The sequence below is a fragment of the Heterocephalus glaber genome, unplaced genomic scaffold (genome assembly GCF_053883595.1).
Source record: "Heterocephalus glaber isolate CG9 unplaced genomic scaffold, H.glaber_assembly_v1.0 deba00001504, whole genome shotgun sequence".
NCBI classification, from domain to species: domain Eukaryota; kingdom Metazoa; phylum Chordata; class Mammalia; order Rodentia; family Bathyergidae; genus Heterocephalus; species Heterocephalus glaber.
In genome coordinates, this window is record NW_028258324.1 from 6,673,161 (window position 1) to 6,695,759 (window position 22,599).

Here is a 22,599-nt window from a genome sequence, read left to right on the forward strand (position 1 = left end):
TGCCCTTGTTCCTCACCTTAGGGAGAAAGCATTGTATCGTCTCCATTCATAGAAGGAGTTTTTGTTGGAAGTATGGAGTACATGTCTTTGATCTGTTGAGAAGGTTCTGTTCTACTTCTAGTCTCCTGATAGCTTTTACCATGCACAGCTGTGGAATTTAGTCCAATACTCTTTCTCCAACCAGTGACAGGATCATATGGCTTTCTCCTTTCCTCTGTTAAAGTGATTGCTTTTGGGGGTGGATCTTCCAATGCTGAACCAACACTGCCATCCCTATAACAAAACCACTTTCTACATACTGCCAGATCTGACTTCTAAGAGTTTGTTTTGTTCAACAAATTTCTATCTATGTTCATACTTTTTTCTTCTATTATCTTTATCCAGTTTTAGGATTAGCACAATGTTGAGTTCCTAAAATGAGGGAAGAAGTGTTCCTTCTTTTTTCTGCTTTAATTGTTTGATAGAATTTATCAGTTAAAATGTTTATGAGCCTGCTGTTGTCATACAGGTAGGTTTTCAAGCTAGGAATATACTTTCTTTAATAGGTGCTATTCAAATTTTATATTTCCTCCAGAGTTAGTGTCATGAATTTGTCTTCTAAGTTACTTCTTAGAAGTTGTCAAATTTATTTCAAAAAAGATTTTTGTAATATGTTTTCTATATCCTTTTAAATTCTGTAAAATCTGTGGTAATGTCTCCTAGATCTTAATATTGTAATTTAAAAAATGTATAACTGATATTGTGTAACAGGAAGAAAAGGTCGAAAAGAGCAGGGGAATTGGGAGGGGTAGGGGAAGGGAAAAAAGGGAAAGGAAAAAATATGAGAAGAGGAAAAAAAATGGAAACAAGGTCTTTGCAAATAGGGAAGGGTGGAGGGGTGAAGGGAGGGCAAGGGAAGGGGAAAAAAAATAAGAACCAAGAGACTCATGTAATGGTACAAGATCCCAATGATGAATGTAACTGTATTTTATACCTAAAATGTACCAATAATAATGGGGAAAAAAAAATACATGAGAACATATAATGGTTTTTTTGATAGAAATTGCCATAATAAGCACTTTGAATTGATTCAGGACACTGAGGCAGCCATGAAAAGGCACTCAAAAGAGGATTCCCAAAACTTCTTCAGAGAGTGGCAAGAACAATGGGATAAATGTGTTCAAAGTGTGTGTAGGGGAGAAGTATTCTGAGGGGATTAATGGCAATGTGTCTCTTAATATAATTTATTTTTTATTTAAATATTCACCATATTTTTGAGCAAACCACAGAGATTTAATAGTTACTAAGGCTGTGGAAATAAGGGATAAAAAGTGAGTACTAATGGCTTTCTTTTTATAGTGATGGAAATGTTCTGGGATTATTGGTGGAGATTGTTCAACTCTGACTATACTAAAAACTAGTGAATTGGGCCAGGGATTTAGCTCAGTGGTTTCGCCACCTGCTGCGCAAGCGCAAGGATCCAAGTTCGATTCCCAGTACCAAAAAAAATAAATAAAATAAAACAACTAGTGAATTGTATAATTTAAACAATAAATTTGGATTTTTTTAAAAAGAGTATACTATGCTATCTTGTGTCAGAAAACATGTAGGTATTATGAAAAATATATAGGTATTATGTATATAAATACATGTGTATATGTGTGCATGCATTTGTATATTTTTTTCCCTATCTTACAGAAAGAAACACAAAGGTTATGTCAGAAAATAATGAGGGGGTTAGAAATGTAGCTCACTGATACAGCATTTGGCTAGCATTAGAAAGCCCTAGGCTCAATATACAACACTGCAAAAAAAAAAAAAAAGAAAAGGAAAACAATGAATGAAGTTGGTTACACACAAGGAAAGGGATAAGACAGAAAGGACACAGAAGGGAGTAACACCTTTCTTTTAGTGTAATTTTTTTTTTTTTTTTTGGTACCGGGGATTGAACTTGAGTCCTTTTGCTTACAGGACAGGCGGCAGCTTTTAGTGTAATTTTGAGTTGTTGAAAAGCATGCTATTATTCCCATTCAAAAAATTAAATCAATAATGGAAAGAAATATAAATTGAAAAATGAAAAACATGGACCTAAATATATTTCAACTGAATGCTATAAATACACTAAAAAAGGGAAAAAAATTCTAACCCATCACTATCCAACTGTACATCATAAACCCCTCCTATTCTGGGGGCGGGCGGCGGGGAGACAGACAAGCAGACAGACAGGGTTCAGAACGCTTCCAGACAGCTGAGCATGTGGAGGTTCCTGCCTAGAGAGGGCCTGGAAGCTCCAAGCTCCTCTTCCCATCTCTCTTGACTACTGCAAGAGCCAAGCAACAAGATACCCTAATGGCAATAATTACAGGGTGGCTTTTAATATTACACTAAAAGCTGGGGATTTAGCTCAGTGGTTCTGGCGCCTGCCTTGCAAGTGCAAGGTCCCAAGTTTGATCCCCAGTACTGAACAAAACAAAACAAAAACAATATCACGCTAAAAGAACTAGGGTTCCAAGGAGAAATGGCAAGTCCCACCGTGGGGCACAGTCAATTCAATATCTTATGCCAGGAAGAATATGCTAAAAAAAATGATGACATCACAAAGAATAGCAGTCAGCCTAGGGGCTTCCACTGCCCAAATTGAGACAAATGGTGCACACCAAAATAAAGCATATAGTAAGAGACAGAGTACATCTAACTTGAAAAGTACAAATTAATAAGTCTTATACCAAAATGAAATATATATATTAATATATATATACATATATTAATATCACCAATGGATACCACATGAATGTCAAGGGGTAAACTATATTGATGGGCAGAGTACCTTTCACACTTAAATTTCTTCCCACTGCAAACATGTATTAGGTAAGCTAGGTGTGATGGCACATGCCTATAATCCCAGAACTTGGGAGGCAGAGGCAGGAGGATCCCTGTGAGTTCAAGGCCAGCCTGGACTATATAGTGAGTTCAAGGCCAGATTGAATTATATAGTGATTTCTTGTCTCAAAAATTAATAAATAAATAAACAAACAAGTTAAAAAAAAAAAAAGAAAAAGGAGACTCTAAATTCAATGACTAAAAAAATTCTTCCCACAGGTTGGTTATTAGTTGTAAGAGATTAAAAAACAAATGGCATCTATAGAGCCATTTCTCAGGAAGACAATGATCAAGTGATCAAAATTAACATCACCATCATTTCTCTTCAGATATGATGTTGTGAAAGCACATCACCACTTTTGCGGTATTCCTACTACAAATAGATAACCTAAATGTAGCCATAAGAAAACAGGAGATAAATCAAAAATAAGGAATATTAGGCCAGGGATTTAGCTCAGCAGCACCGCACCTGCCTCATAGCGCAAGGACCTGAGCTCTCGAGCCCCTGTACCAAAAAATAAAATAAAATTTAAAAATAAGGAAAATTCTATTAAAAAACAAAGGGATAGGGCTGGGATACAGCTTCAATGTAGAGTGAATGCTTAGCATGCATGATGACCTGGGTTCAATCCTAGCACCAAACAAACACCCACTTGACACACACAGAGTACATAGAAAAGCTAGTGAAAACCAAATAAGCTCAAGTAAGGATATGCCCACGCATGTGACCAGAGCTACAGAATATATATATATTTATACATAAAACATATATATATATACATATATAGAGAGAGGTACATATATTCTTCTTCCAAGAACCATCAACACCCATCATGAGGGGGAAAGCAACAGTTAAATCTCAAAGATTCCATTCTTAAAAGTTCTGGGAGGCGGACAGAAGTTATTCACCTCTTTTTTGAAGGAACACACAGGCCTAGCCTCTGGCAAAACAATATAGGTATCTTTAGTCTAGAAAAATAAACCCTAAGAGATCTGAAGGGCACAAAACTGCAATATGAACAAAAAAGGATAAATAATATAGTCATCAACTCTTGAGTTTTGTTTTGTTTGTTTAGGTTTTTGAGACAGTCTTGCTATGTAGCTGGGGCTGGCATCAAACACCTCCAGCCTCTAGCCTCCCAGTGCTGGGATTACGGGTGTGTGCAACTAAGCCTGGCTATACTCCTGAAATTTCAAAACTATGATACCCTGAAGCTACAAAGTGATCAGATCTCTAACCAAAAAGAGTATTATTTACAGAGTAAATTTAATATATAGAAGTGGCTCAAGAAAAATTAGATACGTGTAATAATCAACAAAGTTGAGATGTGAGGAACCAAGAGATGGAGGGAGGGAGAAGGGGTAGTAAAAAGAATTAAGATGCTGACATCTCTCAGAGCCGATGTGGTGGCTCAAACCCTTAATTTAATTCCAGTACTCTAGGTGTCTGCAGGCAAGTGGATCAAAGGTTCAAGCCCAGCATGGGCAACTTAGTGAGACCAAAGTGGGGTGGGGAGGTGGGAATGTAGTTCAGCTCAAAGGCCCTAGAGTCATCTCTGGTTCCGCCCCCACAACACATGCACAAACACATCCCTCAGTATTATCATGGGAGACAGATTAGGGAACTGAATGGATCAACACAGGTACAATCTTGTTTAATTTCTAATTCATTAAATACACTTCTTCATTATGTTTTCCCTAAGTCACTTAAAATTTGGTTCAATTTATGTTTTTCTGTAGTAAACATATAGGTGAGAAAGAGAATAAACCAAACCACTGCAAAGTTTATCCAAAATGGCACTGATGCTAGAGTTCACATGCTCCTTAGAGTACTATCACTAACCCATTTTCCTTCTCCAGCCCACAAATTCTTAGATAATTTGGAGCCCTGGCCCAGCTTCATGTAGTCTGTGTATGAGAAATAATAGATGGTACGTTTTTTCCAGGAAGACTCCACTGATTTCATCAAATTTCTTAAGGGGATCTAAAAAAAAAAGCTAAAGAATCGCTTCTCTACAAACTCCTCTTGCTACAAACTCATTCCCTTGACACAATTACTACCTATTTCCTAATAATTCCCAATCTCCACCTCCATTTCAAATTTCTATTCACTAACTTTTTGTTTCAGTACTGAGGATTGAACCCAGAGCCTTCAAGCTGAAGTCTACTCCCACCCTTTTTTATTTTTGAGAGGAAATCTCTCTAAGTTTCTGAACTGCACAAACAGGCCTCAAATTTGTGATCTTTCTGACTCAGCCTCCCTTTGCTAGGATTACAGGCATGTTCCACCACACCACACAAATTTATACCCAACTCCCTGCTGTACATCTCCTGACACTTCCAATTTAACATATCTAAAACAGACCTCACCATCTTTCCTCCTTCCTATGTCTAATTTAGGATCAGCACTGCCATCTACTCAGTTTCCCAAAGAGAAAAGAGAGCTGAGTGACTTCACCTTCTAATCTCAAAACCGTAAAGATTCTACTATCCCTTAAGCATTACTTCACTCCTTCCAAATTGCAACAACCTTCAGCCAGTCACAATCATGTCTTATCTGGATTGTGGCAGTTTTCTCCTAAATTGCTTTCCCATCTCCAATGTGGGTCCCCTGTAATCTACTCCATACTACATCAACATTTTCTCTAAAACAAACATCTGATATACTATCATGGGCATATCAGACCCTTTCCTACTTCACACACTGTGTTCTACATATACTAAGCTACTTGAAGTGCCCTAGCATACCAGCACCTTACTCTGGTCTTTTAGCCTTTGTATAAACCTTTGCTCAAAACAAACTACCCTACCAAAACTAATCCCTAAACATCTTGTAGGTCTCTACTTAAATGTCATCCTCTTAACAAAGGTCTTTCCTAATCCCCTCTACTCATCCCTATGGAGACCTATTTAAGTACACATGTGATTCTATAACAGCATCATAGCTTATTACCATCGTAGCAAATACTGATACGAGATGTCCTTTTTCAGTATCTACCTCCATATTAAGATGTAAATATCTTGAAATGAGGAACATATAATCCATCTATATTGCTAGCACTTAAAACACTACCTAACACTATAACAGAAGTAAACATTCAAATATTGTATTTTTAAGTGTTTAAATGAATGAATGCACATTGCATTTCATAGGCAATTAAACATTCCTGCTGAAGTTGTAAATGAGGACACACCAAAAAATTATTTTTGAATAGCTGACAACTTTTTAAAAAGCTACATTTCTATTTTTGACAGTTAAAACTTAGAAATGTGCAAATTCATAAATATGACCGCTCAAATACCTGCTGAAAAAATATCCATTGCTCTCTTCAACTCTCCTCTTGTTCTCTGATTACTATTTAGGTCTACAAGTGGAGTTGAAGGATCTCTCATGTATTCTAACTCGGTAGCAAACATACCACCATCAACAAAGCGTTCAGGAGCAATGTAGCAAGTCCTCCTCCGTGAGGTATCAAAGAAATAGTTGAAATCTGCTGGGTTGTCCTCTGGAAGATAAGTAGGTTTAAAACTGGCAAAATCAGTCAGAAGAACCCAGTTCCAACTGGTGACCATCACATTCTCAGTCTTGATATCCCCATGACGGACTCCAGATTTGTGTGCTTGGTCCACTGCTGTCAGGATCTGGAATGCGATCCAGCGCTTCTCAATGTTATTTAAGAATGGACGAGTACTGATGCGATCATAGAGGTTATCTCGAACATATTGCCTAAACAGCATAGCTGCTTTCTCAGATGCTTTCTCTGCTGCTTTCTGGAAAGGTAGACAATTCTGTGCAGAATGAAGTCTGATTTTCAGTTCCTCCAGCTCTTGTTTATAGCTAGTTAAAGGCAATGTGGGATCCTGAATTGCAAAAACCTTCACAACCACCAGGCCTTCTCGGTGCTTTGCTCGAGCAACTTTAAAAAAACGAGTACTTCCAAGGCTTTTATCATATTCAAAGTCATGGATGTCTGAGAAATAACTCTCCACAGAAAGGATCTGGGAAGGAGCAATGCCAGCAAGTTGATTTCCCATAATGGCAAGCACTTGTGAGTCAGTAAATTAGGCTACAGCACCTATCTAAAAGAAAGGAGGGTGGAGAAGAAACAGTGAAGCAATGAAACATTATTTAGACTCTTTCAAATAATAGATGTGCCTTACTTCTCTTCCGCTGAGAACATGGTATCTAGCGTTCTGAGCAGTCTCTAAATTACAGGCATATTTATCTAACTAGGTATTCCCATTTTATCTTAAAAGATGGTGTTATTTCATTTCTTCCTTTCCAAGAGCTTAACTATATTTAAATAGGTCCCTTTGACATTAAGTTGAAAATGTGAGAATGTGTACTTACTGATGTCTGGATTTAAAATACGAGTTATAACTATGTGTTCAGTACAGTGCCCAGGATCACAAGGGTCAAAAAAGCACCATATGACACAGTCCTTGTCCAAAAATCTGTAGTTTTCTTTAAGAAACAGGCCCATTAAAGAAAGAAAAAAAGAATGACCTAATACAAATAGGTCACAGAATTCCCAAAAGGATCACGCTAAGATCCACAAAATCATTATCACCTGTGTAATTCTTGCGTGTAATCCCACCCATCTAAAACAAGGCGCAAACATCTCCCGTTCTCAACAAGAAATCCTGCCAGAGACAAGGTAAATCCAAAAGACACAGATGCCCAAGATCTTCCTAATCCAGGTTCGGCAGTAAATAAAAGTCCCCTCACCACCGCCCAAACACACCCCGCGCGATCCCGACCCCGACCCCACTCCCGCGGCTTTGCGCACAAGTAGACCTTTACCCCCGGCCTCTGGAATGGTCAAAAATCGCTCCACAGCTCACAGCGTGGTCCTGGCAGAACACTTCGGGACCAGAGTATGAAAGTGCGTCAGAAGCAGGGAAAGTTGTCTCTACGCGGGGTCTTCTTTCAAAGCAGGAGGTGAGAAGTTGAAGGAACAGCGTAGAAATGGCCCAATCTCCAGGAACGCAGCTGGTCAGCAGCGGAGAGAGGAGGCCGCCCCGAAGGGCATCCGCAGATGCCCAGGTAGCTGCCCCCGCCAACCTCCTACTCTGTCTCTCCGCAGGGCCGCGCGTTCCTGCGTCTCGGCTTCCACGCGCACGGGTCGCTGGACCCCTCAGAGGCTTCCTCCAGGGCCTCACCACCAGGCCAGGAGGGAAGAGCGTGTAGAACGCCAGTTTCAGCAAAACACTACTTCACGGGCTTCAGCTGAACTCCCGAACTCCCAGGAAAGCGCTCAGTCTGACCTCACTTCCTGTCGCAGAGCGGAAGTGGCCAGTGAGACTTGAGGAAGAGCAACCGTTGAAAGCTGGTTGCTAGGAAACGAAGGAGGAGGACGCCTAGGCTCGGAAAGACTGGAGCAAGGTACGATTTTCTCACTCCCAAACTGACAACTCCCAGAATCTGCTCAGATATCCCCTCACCCCCTGTACACCAGAATAGAGTTTAAGAAAACACAAGTATATTTAGGAAGTTAATAAACTCCAAGCTGGATTTTCAGTGTTTATTGAGATGTAATTTACATATAAAATTGAAACTAACCTGTTTAAAATATATAAATCAGTTCTTACTCGGGGGCCTAGCTCACTGGTAGACTGCTTGCCTACTAGTTCGAGGCCCTAGATTCAAACTCCAGCACTGTACAATAAAATAGGGGAAAAACAGTTTTCAATATATTTACGGAGCTGTAAAATCATTACACCAAAATGAAACCTGGACGCCACTAATGGTCACTTCTTGTTCTCACTATTTCCTCCCCTTTCCAGCCTTAGACAATCACTAATCTAAGACTTGCCTATTCTAGACACTACTATATATGTAGTATACAACTGTGAGACCCAATTTAGTAATACCACCACCATGCTGAGAACATTCTTTATTTTACAAATATGTGACTTCCAGCTGCACTCTGTCTCCCGGGAGAAAACCCCACCCCAATCGATACATGTAACCTCAAGGTAAAACAAACAGAAACTGTGTTTCCAGTGATCTGCAACAAACCCTTACACAGGGGGATGGGAGGAACTAACTGTGCTAATCCTGGCTTCTGTAACCAGCTTCTGCAACAATCCGTAACCCAGGGGAATGGGAGGAGGGACTTTTTCTGTGGTTTTCCCCTTTAAATATGCAGTCCTCATTTCAGTTGGGGCCTTTTGTCCTCCGACTTGGTTGGAGTGTACATAGGTCCTGGCCGGAAAATAAAGTTCTCCAGTAAATTCTCGTGACTGCCGTGCTTCAAGAGATCGTTGCTAATCTAATCCGGGAACAACGAGGTCCTACACAACATGATTTTGTGACTGAATTCTTTCAATTTGCCTAATGTTTTTGAGAATTATCACTGTGTGGCACATTTCAATACTTTGTTTCTTCTTATAGCCAAACATTCAACTCTATGGTATACCACATTTTGCTTATCCGCTTGTAGATGTTGAATATTTGGGTTGTTTCCAGTTTTGGGTTATTGTGAATAATGGTTCTAGCAGCATTCGTGCATTTATCCTTATGTAGTCAGGTGTATTTATTACTCTTAAGCATATTCCAAGAAGTGAAATTTTGGGCTTACTGTGTTTAAAATTTTTAGAAACTTTCAAACTGTTTTCCAAAGTACATGGGCCATTTTATATTCCCATTAGCAATGTGTTAGGGCACCAGTTTCTCTATATTTATACTTATTATTATCCATTTTTTATTAAGTCATCCTAGAGGATGTGAAATGGCATCACATTATGGTTTTGGTTTATATTTCCAAAATGAGCAGTGGTGTTAAGGAATTCTTCATGTGTATACTGGCCGCTAATATATTTTCATTGGAGAAATGTCTATTTAAAATCTTTCATTCATTTTAATTGGTTTATTCATCTTTTAATTATTAAGTTGTGAGAGTTCTTTATACACTCAGGATACAAAATGCTTATCGGAAATATGATTTGCAAATATTTTCCCTCTGTCTTGTCATTTCACTCTGTTGATAGTTTTTTGAAATACAAAATGTTTTGATCCAAAGCCAAATTTTTTATCATCCTTGCAATATACCCCCTCCCACCACCATAGGCTGAACTATTGCCCATTGGATCCATCAAACTATAAATTTGGAAGTCATTAAATCATCCCTGACATCTTCCTTCTCTCTCCCCTCCTCTGCCACTCCCCCCCCATTCCTTCCATTCAATAATCATCTATTCCTGCTGGAGCACCTCCAAAATATGCCTTGAACCCATGCACTGTCCTTTTTCCGGGCTAAGATCAAGCAACCATAATTGTCATGATGTCTACATTTTGAAACCTGCACAGGAAAGGCATTCCCTGTGATAATATTGTTTCTATATTTCTCTCGTGAGTTTCTCTGGGTCTTTTATGGTTTAATTCCTTGCTCTTCCCAGGCAGGCACGGCCCCACTGGGCTAAATCCCTGACCACTTATGGTTTAATTTTGTGTCCTTAAATTTCTTTTTTTTTCATTTTTATTTTTATTAGTACATGTGTGGAATACATAATGATTACATTCATAGTAGGGATTTGGTACCTATACATAACACATTTTAATTCTTTTAATATCCCCTTCTCCTCTCCCTCCCCCATGTCCTTAAATGTCTGAGATATGTATTCAACTGTTGATTTTTTTCCTAGAGAAATATTCAGTTAACAAAAAAGTTAACAAATAATCTGTTTTCCTCAACTTATTTGAATTATCATATTTACCATGTTCAAATGTACCATATAAAAGAAAGAAAGAAAAAAAATTTCCATATATATGAAGGACCCCAGTTAGCAAGACAGACTCCATATTGCTGCTTGACCCACCTGCCTGCCCTTTAGATGAACTCAGAAGGAGGAAGCTTAAAAACTTCCTCCCCTTAGAAAGTCCCTTTAGAAATAACAATTAATCAACTATTGTTTTACAAATGTTCTAACAGCAGGACGTTCAGCTTCTGTACCTTTCGCTTGCTTTGCTAGTTCTATCCCATAGGAAGGCCTAGAAACTGCTGGCCTCAAAGGTGTATAAAACATGTTTGTCACCCCCCAGTCAAGCCTCAAGTCCGATGCTTGGCTCAGGTCCCGGCCGGTAATAAACTCCTGTGTGGATTTAATATCGGTCTCTGGTTGGTTCTTTCTCACTGGGTAAACAATATATGCATCTTATGGACTTTCTCTTCTGCCCATTGAATTGCTGTTTAATACATCTACAGTACTGTTTTAATAAATATGTAATGGTTTAATATCTGACAGGGATAGTCCTAGGGTACTCTTTTTTAAAAAAAAACAACTATAATCATATGACACCCATGCTTACATAATTTAAGAAGCTTAGCTAAAGGTAAAAATCCTTGATTTGGGTATGGTGGTGCGTGCCTATAATCCCAGAAGGAGGCTGAGGCAGGAGGATCGCCATGAGCTGGAGGGCAGTTTGGGCTATGAAGTGTGTTCAAGACTAGCCCGAACTTCATAGTGAGACCTTGTCTTAAAACAAATGCACACACCCAAAAATCCTTGACTTGCCAGGTGTGGTGGCACACACCTACAATCCCAGCACTCAGGAGGCTGAGGCAAGAGGATTGCTTCAAGTTCAAGGAGGCCAGTTTGGGCTTCATAGGAGACCCTGTCTCAAAAAACAAAACAAAAAAAACCTGAGCTGGGTGTGGTAGGACATGCCTGTAATCCCAGCACTTGGGAGGTTTAGGCAGGAGGATTGCAGAAAGTTCAAGGGCAGCCTGGGCTACATAGTGAGTTCAGGCCAGCCTGAACTACAAAGGGAGACCCTGCCTCAAAAAACAAAAACAAAAAAACAAAACAAACCCCCAAAATCCCAAACAAACAAAAAAACCTTTGACTTGGCCTATGAAACACTATATGATTTGACCCCTGCCTACCTCCACCCTGTAGCTAGCATTATTCACCATCCCTCTCAAACCCCCACAATGGATTTCTCTTTATTCCTAACCTCCCAATCACTAGAATTTTTCAGTTAGTCTTCCTTCTGCTTATAAAGGTCTTCCCCTTTTTTTTAGCCAAAATCTGCTCATCTTTTAAGTCCTAGATCAAATGCCCACACCTCAGGAAAGTCTTCCTTGACTGCCCCCCCAATTTATTCTCATGGACCTTATCCATTTTCTTCATATCTCTTATTATCACTAAAATCCAAAGGCGGTATGTTTTTTTTGTTTGTTTGTTTTTGGTACCAGGGATCGAACTCGGGTCCTTGTGCTTGCGCAGCAGGCCGAAAAACCACTGAGCTAAATCCCTGGCCCAACTAAAATCATTTGATTTGGGGGAGGTAACTATTTGTTTAATGTCTCTTTTCCCTCCAGACCATAAACTCCATGAGGACAGTGATTGTATGATTTGTATTCACCAGAGTACCTTCAACACCTCAAACAGTACCTGACAATAGATATTTATTGATTGTTAGAGTTCTCTACCAGACAAAATGGCCCCAATGGTCCTACATTCTAAAAATGGCTCCCATTCCTGAAATGGTTCCCACTTATGGAAATGAGCCACTTGGTGGTGGTGGTGGGGTGGTTGTTAAACCTATCCCCTCTGGAGAAGCAAAACCTAACTGTTGCTCCACCTTGCTACCCATGTGAACCTCCCCTTCCAATCACCCAGAGTCCCATTGCTCAACTCTCCTGATACTCTCCCCACTGCTGCATCACCCTATATAAACCTCACCCCTAGTTAGTCTTGCTCTCTCTTGCCATTTTTCCAGGAAGCCTGGCAGCTCCATCCCCAATAAAGCCCTGTCTCTGGTACTCCTGTTTGGGCTTTTCTTTCATTGATAAATGTGGCCTTTGTAGGTTTGTAAAAATTAGGAACAAAGTCAGAGTCCCAGGACTGGAAATGTCTAAAATACAGTATTTATAAGAATTAGTACAGTATAAGCAAGCAATTAGTTACTAGATAATATTTTAAGATTATATTTATACTTCAGCCTAATAACATGTGTGTAAAGTGCTTTGAACATCACTCCAGTGAAAAAAATCATGCTATGAAATTATAATCAACCTTCTCAAATTCGATTATTCCTGAATTTCCTCCACTTATGTCACTCCACTATATTTTGTGAAATAACTCATGAAATGATTTTCAGTGCCTCTGTAGTCACTGATGCAGTATTCCCCCTACTCTTTCTTTTCTTTCTTTAATACTGCTACTTTTTTTTTAATACTGATGTAGTACTGGGGATTGAACCCCCAAGGACTTCTCACTGAGCTACATTCCTATCGTGTGTGTGTGTGTGTGTGTGTCTGTGTGTGTGTGTGTGTGTGTGTAATTTTTTTGAGATAGCATCTTGCTTAACATCAAGTTGCACAGGCTGGGCTTGAACTGTGATCTTCTTGCCTCAGCTCCCCAGAGTCCTGGCATTTTTGCTCATTACTAAAGGAAAAATAAGAAAGAGCCAGGAAACATAGTCCATCCTCTGGCCAGTGACCTAACAGCACTGTAGCAATGAATACTATCTCTTTCCACAGAAACTAGATGTTTCTAGGAAGTAATTGTTCTAGAAGAACCATATTTTCCAACTGCATGCCCTTTTCATCTAAATGGGAACATGTGACTAGCTCTTACAATGAGGTTCAGGTACAAATTATATCTCACTCCCAGGTCAAAGTAGTTAAGAGATGAATGACTTCTGCTTTCTCTTTCCCCTTCCTGCTAAATCCAGTGAACTTTGAGGCCCTGTATAAGGCCAAGGCCACAGGATAATAGTAACCTGTGTCCTGTTCTCCACAGCCTTGAGACCACCTGTTAAATAAGCAAACCATGTAAGAGTTTCTCATAAGCAAAAGTAAACTGTTGTGCCTGTGAAATCTTGGAATTTGTTTACTACATCAGTTAGCCTGACCTTAACAAATATATTCATCTGCCTCGTCTCTACTCATTCCCAGCTCTTCTAGGCAACTAACCCCCACCCCAGTGGACTTCCAATCCTGTGAGTTGGCCACATGGTGACTTTGCCCTCTTTGCATCCTAAGGTAAAGAAGTAAGGAGAATCACTAATGTAAACAAACATTCCATCTGAGAGTAAAAATGTTCTGTTCTTACAAAACGATGCCAGATGATACATGTAAAATGATATATATGATTACCATTTTCTAGCCTATGTTATGATAATCAGCTTCCACTGATTGTCAGTAGATTCTAAAACCACTGGTTGAAAGGTTATGGGACAAGAAGATAGTCTCGTATTGCTGAAGGAATACCTAAAGATTATTTTCTACATTAAAAAGGGTGGTGTGAAAATAAAACTTTCATACTGGAAAACTATCAGTAACCCCCTATCCAGGAGATCAAAGATAACATAACTTGGCAGCTGAGAATGGGAAAAGACTGTGAGGTGTTAGCAGTTCCTTGGGCTCTCTGCTCTCCTCGCCTCTCTCTCACAGTTGCCATGCACCTGCTCACCACCCGAAACATCTTCCACCATTGCCACCTTGGCAAGTTCCCACTTGAACGAAGGCATCGAGCAAGTGTATATAACCCTGCCTCAGTATGACAAAGTCTGAGCCATGTATATCTTGATAGGGGAGGAGGACTGTGCTGCAAGACCCATACCCTGTACTGTGAGCTCAAGTGTCGACAGGAGTTGCTGGAGTGGAATTTTGATGGCTGTAGCACTTTCCAGTCTGAAGGCTCAACAGTAAAATGTACCTTATCACAGTTGCCATGTTTTGGGACCCCTTCCTCAAAGACCCCAATAAACTGATATCCTGTGAAGTTCTTGAGGTATAACCAGGAGCCTGCAGAGACCAATTTAAGACACACTGTAAATGAATAATGGACATGATATGCAACCAGCACTCCTGGTTCAGAATGGAGCAAGAATATCCTCTCACAAGAATATCCTCTTGACCCCTTTGGTTGACCTTCCAATGGCTTCCCTAAGCCCCAAGGTCCTTATTACTGTGGTGTGGAAGCAGACAGAGCCTATGGGTGGGATATTGTGGAGGCTTACTATCAGGCCTGCTTGTATGCTGGAGTCAAGATTACAGGGACTGATGCTGCCCTGGCAGGGACATGCCTGCCCAGTGGGAATTCCAGATAGGACCTTATGTAGGTCCTCCATGGAGGGATTATCTCCATCTCCCTCCATGGGGTATCACCTCTGGGCATGCCATTTATCTTGCATTGTGTATGTAAAGACTTTGGAGTGATGTCAACCTTTGATCCTAAGCCCATTCCTGAGAACTGAAATAGTGCAGACAGCCATGCCAGCTTCAGTATGAAGCCCATGTGGGAGGCAAATGGTCTGAAGGACATTGAGGAGTTCATCAAGAAACAAGGAAGCAGCACCAGTACCACATTCACACCTACAATCCCAAGGGGGCCTGCACAATGCCTGGCACCTAACTGGATTCCATGAAACCTCCAGCATCAGCAACCTTTCTACTGGCATAGACAACCAAAGGGCCAGGAGAAGAAGGGTGACTTTGAAGACAGTCAGCCTTCTGCCAATTGTGACCTCTTTGCTGTGACAGAAGCCCTCATCTGCACACATCTTCTCAATGAGACTGGCAAGGAGCCCTTCCAGTACAAAAACTAACTGGACTAGACTTGCAGCCATCAAGCCCCTCCTAATTCTTTACCCTACTCCCAGTTATCCCACATGTCCTCTTGTAACGCAAAGGATGTATTATCAAGGTTTTTTTATTCCTTGTGTCCAGGTAATCTTGTTTTCTTTGGCCAGAATTAGAGGAGTCAAGTTCTTAATGGCTTCATACCCAACCCTTTCCTGTCACTGAAGCTTTCTAATGCATTAAAGGAGACACAGGTAGGGAAAGTAATAATTGCTTTCTACTACATCAAGTGTGCTTGTCCAGTAAGAATAGCTATCCAGACAGAGAGATGAGTTCTTGAAGGAGCAGGAAGGAGGGAATTGTTTTCTTCAAGGTAGCAAAAAGGAGAAACACCTGACTTTGTTGGAAACTCTATTTCCTAAGGTATAACCAACTTTCTTTCTTCCTTTTTTTTTTTTGGTACTGGGGATCGAACTTGGGTCCTTGTGCTTGCACAGCAGGCAACAAAACCACTGAGCTAAACAAAGCTGAGTAAACTGATAGATATCCTCACCTTTAAGAAGAAAAAGTTCTTATCGTTTGGTCTACCATTTATAACACAAAAACAGAATAGTATTTTAATATTTAAATGTAAAAGCAAAAAAATTATATATGAGTATGTGGATGTGTGTGTGTGTGTGTGTGTTTTCTAAAAGAAGAAAGCCATCTTGGTCACTGGATAACAATTTTGGTTTAGAAATAAGGATCATCAACTTTTGGGTAGATATGGGCAATGTGGCTCTTGGTCCTTCATTACCACGTGAGAGCATCTCTGCTCTACCCACCCTCCTACAGGTTGAGGACACTAGACAGTTAGCAGATAGATGTACAGCACTAGCAGTCACCTGAGCCTCATGGCTTGGTTTAAAGACACACACATACTTGTCCACACCTGTGTTTAGAAATGAGTTGGCTGCTCAACTTGAGCCCATCACTGACAAGGGGTCCTGTTAGGACTAGCATGTCACTAAAGCAGGTATGTTGATATGTTAAGTTTCTTAAAAGCAAAACAAGTTTCAATTTTAATAAAATGTTAAGGTTTTTAAGTGTAATTATACAGAATCATGTTTGCTTCAGCTGTCTCCTTCTGCTCTATTCTTAGAGTTGGAGGCAGAGTTGGAGTTAAAACACTTGTGATTTTGTATCCTAATGTTTTTTCTCCAAGGGCAGAATATTCCTTTCTTAAGTTTCCTAAGGAGTTGTTTCTTTATAATGAACCCCACCTCCATCTCTACATTTGCTGTACTGTTCACCAGTTGTTTTTGTGCTGGCTGCAGCAGGCCAGATGTGGTTTTCTCATGCCATAACTCCTGATTGCCATGCACAGTATGGGAACAAGTAGATAATTCCTCCTTGTAATAAACTGTAACTGCCCAGAGCAGCATTTATAAATCAATCTAACATTTATAAGATAAAAAACCCATAACAACAAATAGTAGTACAGAGATGCAGTGGGAAGTATACCACCAATAGCACACTCATGTTTAACCTGAATCTAAGTAAGACCCTAAACCTCGTGGCCCAATATGCTGGCATTTAAAATGTGTGTTCTCCAAATTTAAATGTGCTATCAAAGTGAAAACAAAAAACAAAACACACACACACCATAGCTAAGAACTCTATACCAAAAAAAGGACCCTCATATTTTAAAATCTTATTTATATGCCTAAATCATGCTGTAGATATAATTGATTAATTAAATATATTTAGATTAATCTGTTTCTTTTAACTTTTTAAAAATTTTGCTACTAGATAATTTTAAATTGCCTAACTATGTTTTATTTTTATTAGACAACCCTGCTCTGAATCTAACTTCTGGCTCATAAAACGTTAAAGGAATAGGAAAATAAGGAATATTATCAGGACACACTGTGACAAATGCAGGAAATGGAACATTAGCCTAGATTCTTCAAAAAGTCAATAGCATTTTTTTTAAAAAAAATAAGTGACTTCATTGAAAGACTCTAGAGACATAAAATTTAAGTGTAATACATGAGACTCAACTGAATTCAGGATTAGCAATACCTGTAAAAGATATTTTATGAATAATTGGGGAAATTTGAATGTGGACTGAATGTTTCAGAGAGAAATAAAATGGCAAAATCTTTTTTAAAATCAGTAATTCTTTCACTCTAGTATCACTTCTCTGGGATACATTTAGAAACACCTAAACTACTAGAGCTAGAGTTGTCTCACCATTACACACTTAGAGATTAGTAGACAAAGAGTAGGGAGCTAGGTTCCCATTATCTTTCAATGTTTAATATTGGGTAAAACTCTTCCTGAATAAATAGAAATGCAAAGGGTAAAGAAATGTTCTAAGTGAAGATGATTTATAAAAATATCAAATTATTTCACTGATAATGAACACCCTGGAGAAAAAGAGCAGAGTCCATGAGAGTATATAATGGGGCAATCAGGGAAGAACTTCCCTAGGTGTTGGCATTGAATCAGGGATTTGAAAGATGAGCATGTTAAAGAGCTAAATAAAGCTAAATAAATAAAGAGTAGGGGAAAGAGCGTTATAAGCAGAAGGAAGAGTAAATGTGAAGGCCTAGCAGTGGGGAGAGGATGGACCAGTTAGGAACTAAGAGAAGGCTGGTGTGGAGGATGGAGAGGGACAGTGGGCAGAGGCAGCTGCAGTCGGGAAAGTGGGCAAACCCTCTATAGCCCCAGGCCATCCTCTGCTCTGACTATATTTGCGCCTCTACTCCTTCACCAATTCTCTTCTAAAAATGACAAGATTAATCCAAATGATAAAATAGAAACAATGAATATTCATTAAAAAGAGCATTAAAATTATACTAGTAATTATGAAACTGAATTCAGTTGAATCTTCAATTTAGCTTTAAAATCATTGCAGCTAGTCCCAAAAGGTAAATTTGTGGTTTACATGGTTCTCATTGTCCAATAGAGGGAAATAAACTAGTTAATGTTGAAAGGAAATTTTTTTTTAGATTGATTCAAGGTAAGACCTGTTTCCCTTTGAGTATTTATAGAAAAGAATTGGTTAACATGTTAAACATCATGAGCAATGATTTTTGTAGCAAGGTAAGCAATTTAGCAATTACGGTACCCGCCACTTAGGACCAACTCAATAGGCTTATTGTATCTTCTGTTTTTCTAGGTACTTGGTCTCCAACTAAACTTTCTCTCTAGATTTTTCCAGTTCTGTGGACTTAAATATCATCAATATATTGATTGTGTTAGTTTTTTTTTTACTCAAACACTTGCCTGGTCCCTGGATTCACATGATTACTTTTTACTAGTATGGAATGTGAATTTTAACAGCTAATGTTTGGGTAGGGCTTAAAATCTGCCAAGTATTAATTCCTTTAGACTGCTCACCAATTCTGTAAGGTAGACACTTTTACTATCACCATTTCCAGATGATAAAATGAATGCATGGAATGGTAAATTGCTTAACTAAGATCACATACCTAATAAATCAAAATTAGTAAATGAAAAGCACAAAAATATTTCTATGTGAGACAAGAAATATGCTAGTTATCTTAGTCACTTCTCTCATTGCTGGGACAAAATATCTGACACCCACAATTTAAAGAAGAAATTTATTTTAGCTCATGATTCAGCCCATAATTGGCTGGCTCCAGTACAAGAAGGCATGGCTAGGGGCATGGCAGACAGGAAGCAGAGAGATGAAGGGACAAGCTGAGGAGGAGATATACCCTTCCAGGTCACTCCCATAGTGACCTGCCTCTAATGGCAAGTCACCTCCTAACAGCAAGTCAGCTATATCACCCCATAACCCTATCACCTTTCAAAGCCCCACTTTTGAATGCATAAGGCTTTGGGGAAACATCCAGATATAAACTATAACATTAGTTTTTAAGTCAAGATCAGTATTTGACCAGACACCAAGTTTTTAATAATTTATTCGTTAGTGATTATTTTTATTTTATGGCCTCTGCTTATATAAATTTGAGCATGAGATAATAAATATTTGGAAAATTAAGATTGTTAAAATAACTTTATTATATAATTATCTGTGTTCTTTTCATTCATTTTTTCTTAGTATATGTTTTTCATACATATTGATCACATTCATCATAGGAAATTTGTACATGTACATAATATATCTTAATTCTCTTTTTTGGAAGGAAAAAGACGGAAACAAAGCTTTTGTAAATGGGAAGGGGAGGAGGGGTTCAAGGTGGGGAGGGGAATGAAGAAAAAGGTATTACATAATAATATGGGTTAAATGAGATATTTTTAGCATATAGTAAGATTTTGATTCATTAAATGTTCAAATGTGAGTATGTGCATGTATGTGTCTGTTTGAAAGACTATACCAATGTTAGCTATTCTAACTGGTTTATATATTTTTCTGTTTTGTTTTGTTTTGTTTTTTGACACAGGATCTCTCCATGTAGTTCAGGCTGGCCTTGAACTCATGGTGATCCTATTGCCTCAGCCTTCCAAGTGCTGGGATTACAGGGGTGCACTACCATGCTCAGCTGGTTTATATTTTAAATGTGAGTTCTGTTTATGTATTACCTTTTTCCTCATTCACAGCTACTATGTTTTCATTGTGAAAAATATAAAAGTGGGCAAAACTGTATAATTCTGTCAATATTTTAGTATACAATCAGCCTACTATATCTGCAGGCTTTGCATCTGTAAATTCAACCAACTACAAATTGAAATTTTTTAATTGCATCTGTATTGAACAGGAGAAAATTTTTCTTTGTCATTATTCCCTAATCAATACAGTATAACAAGTATTTACATGGCATTTACATTGTATTAGGTATTATAAGTAATCTAGAGATGATTTAAAGTATACAGGAGATGGGGGCTCTGTGTAGGGTATATGCGAACCCCATGCCATTTTATATATGAGGCACTGAGTATCCACAGATTTTGGTATCTGGAGAGGTTCTGGAATGAATCCCTCACAGATATGGAGAGATGACTATATTTATCTTTCCACACTGTTTCAAATCTCTAGTTTTTCATATTCATTTTTCAGAAAATAAATGGAATCATACTGTATATATTGAAAGTTCCACACAGTTTTGGGACTTGGGACCTTGGATGGAGAATATATATATATATATATATATATTTGTTCTCTCTCTATATATGGTCCTATACATTCTATATTCTATTTAAGATTTTTATGAATATTTGACCAAGATAAATTGAAATTTTTATAGTAATATAGTAATATAGATTCTACATTCATGTGACACCCAAAGCCAACCAATGTCTCCCTTGCCTACTTCTGTGATAGAGGCTATGTAAGCTAAATGCTTGGTTTTCTAGCCACTGTTACACTGAGTCATGGCCATGCCATACATTTTTGTCCAACATGATATAAGGAGAAACCTGCTGACATCACCCAGTTTCCATTTGTCCTTCTACCAGCCTTGAGTACAGATATGATGTACAGAGCTGCAGTAGCCATAATGTGACATGGCCCAAGAGGCACAAGGAAAAGGTAAAGAGAGCAACAGAAATGCTGGCCCAGGTAATAGTCAATCCCCTGAACCCATGTCAACAATCCTAATATCCAATATCAATTGGACATTGCTGTCCAATGTCCTGATGTCTAAATTTCTTATTAGATAGGAAAGAGAAACATGTGTTTAAGCTTTTGTTGGATGAACTTTCTGTTATTTGTAACTGAAGATCTTCCTTAACTGATACAGGGCTATAAAAAGTTAAGTAATTTTTAAAAAGTTAAGTAATTTACTGTGTCTTGTTCTAGAACTTTAAAGCCACTTAATTCCAGGGGACATCATTGTGCAGAGTTTGTAATTATCCTGAAGATGGTTTTTATATTTTAGTTTGACCTTTATAAGTCGCTTGTTTGTAGCAGGTGGGTATGCCCATGTGGCTTGAAAAATAAAACTAAGCCCATGAACTTTAGTTCATGTGTTTCTAGCAGCTGAAAGTGGTTTGCTTGTAGGAATGAAAATGCCCTGAAATGTTAATTGATTCAGCTTGACAGTACCTGCCATATCATAAATCAATATCATGATGGTTTTGCAAACTAGTGATAAAATGGGTGGGATGGGGAAGAATATGATAGTCATGGGATGAGAATGGTTGGTTTTGATCATTTTGTTCTATTTTAAGTGGAAAACAGAAAGACTGAAATCTCCTATCCTTTTGGAATCCTTGGGTGTTGTGGGGAAGATGGAGTAACATCAGTGTTATGAACTAGCCCTAATCCTTATTAGCTAATATTCTCTCTCTCTCCTTCTTCCTCTCCCTCTCCCTCCCCTCCACCCCATTTGTGTGTGTGTGTGTGTGTGTTTGTGTGTGTGTGTGTCTGCCCATGCACACATTTTCAGTACAGGGGGTTGAACCCAGGGAGCTCTGAGTTACAACCCTCCTCCTTCTGTCTTCTTTTAAATTTTAGAGAAAGAGTTTTGCTAGATTATTCAGGTTGGCCTTGTTGATCCTCTCACCTCAGCCTCTCAAGTAAATAGAATTACAAGTGTGGGCCACTGTGCCTGGCTGAATATTAGGCGCTTTTTGTTTAAAAAAATTATATAGATAATATACTGGTATGATATAACCTACATGTTTAATTATCTACTGCTGTATAAGAAATGTCCCAAACTTAACGGATTTAAGTAATTTTTAAAAACTATTATCTCTCATGGTTTCTGTGGATCTGGAATCCAGATAAGGACAGCTTTTCTTTGCCCTGTGATATCTGGGCTCTTCATTAAAGACTTGAAGACTGGGGGTTGAAATCATCTGACAAGATTTTTGCTAGGTCTGGAGGTTGGTGCTGGCTGTGGGGGAGGTCTAGCTAAGATTGTCAGCCATAGTACCCAGGCCTAGCCTCTGCCTGTGACCTGGGCTTCCTCAAAACAGGGCAGGTAGGTTCTGAGGGCAAGTGTCCACAGAGTCAGACCGAAGCCCTGTTGCCTTTTATGACCCAGCTTCAGTCAACACAATGGCACGTCCACTATCTTATACTGGGTGAGGCAGTTACAATGGTACATGCAGGTTCAGAGGAAAGGCACACAGATCCTCTGTTCCTAACACATAACACATCTTCCAAGTGAGGCGTGCTGAGATCATGTTATAAGATGAGCAATGGGATAGAATGTACACATACATGTCTGGAGAGCACAATCTGTTATACTATCCGATATTTTTTACTGAACAATCATGCCATATA

At 38.9% G+C, this 22,599-nt stretch overlaps 1 protein-coding gene and 1 pseudogene across 2 annotated transcripts in view; one reads left to right on the forward strand and one right to left on the reverse strand.

The window, feature by feature from the left end:
• The window catches only part of Pik3r4 (phosphoinositide-3-kinase regulatory subunit 4), a 101,032-nt gene extending 92,897 nt beyond the window's left edge, over positions 1–8,135 (reverse strand). The window contains exons 1-2 of one of the 2 annotated variants that reach the window (XM_004834218.3): positions 7,664–8,135; positions 6,162–6,939 (exon numbers count right to left, since the gene is read on the reverse strand). In XM_004834218.3, coding sequence (XP_004834275.1) covers positions 6,162–6,894 — 733 coding nt within the window. In that variant the 5' untranslated portion in view covers positions 6,895–6,939; positions 7,664–8,135. Of the gene's footprint in view, positions 1–6,161; positions 6,940–7,657 lie in introns of both variants that reach the window. The other variant, XM_021242244.2, reaches the window with a different exon arrangement.
• LOC147825228 (glutamine synthetase-like) lies at positions 6,896–19,345 on the forward strand (annotated as a pseudogene).
• The last annotated feature ends 3,254 nt before the right edge of the window (positions 19,346–22,599 follow it).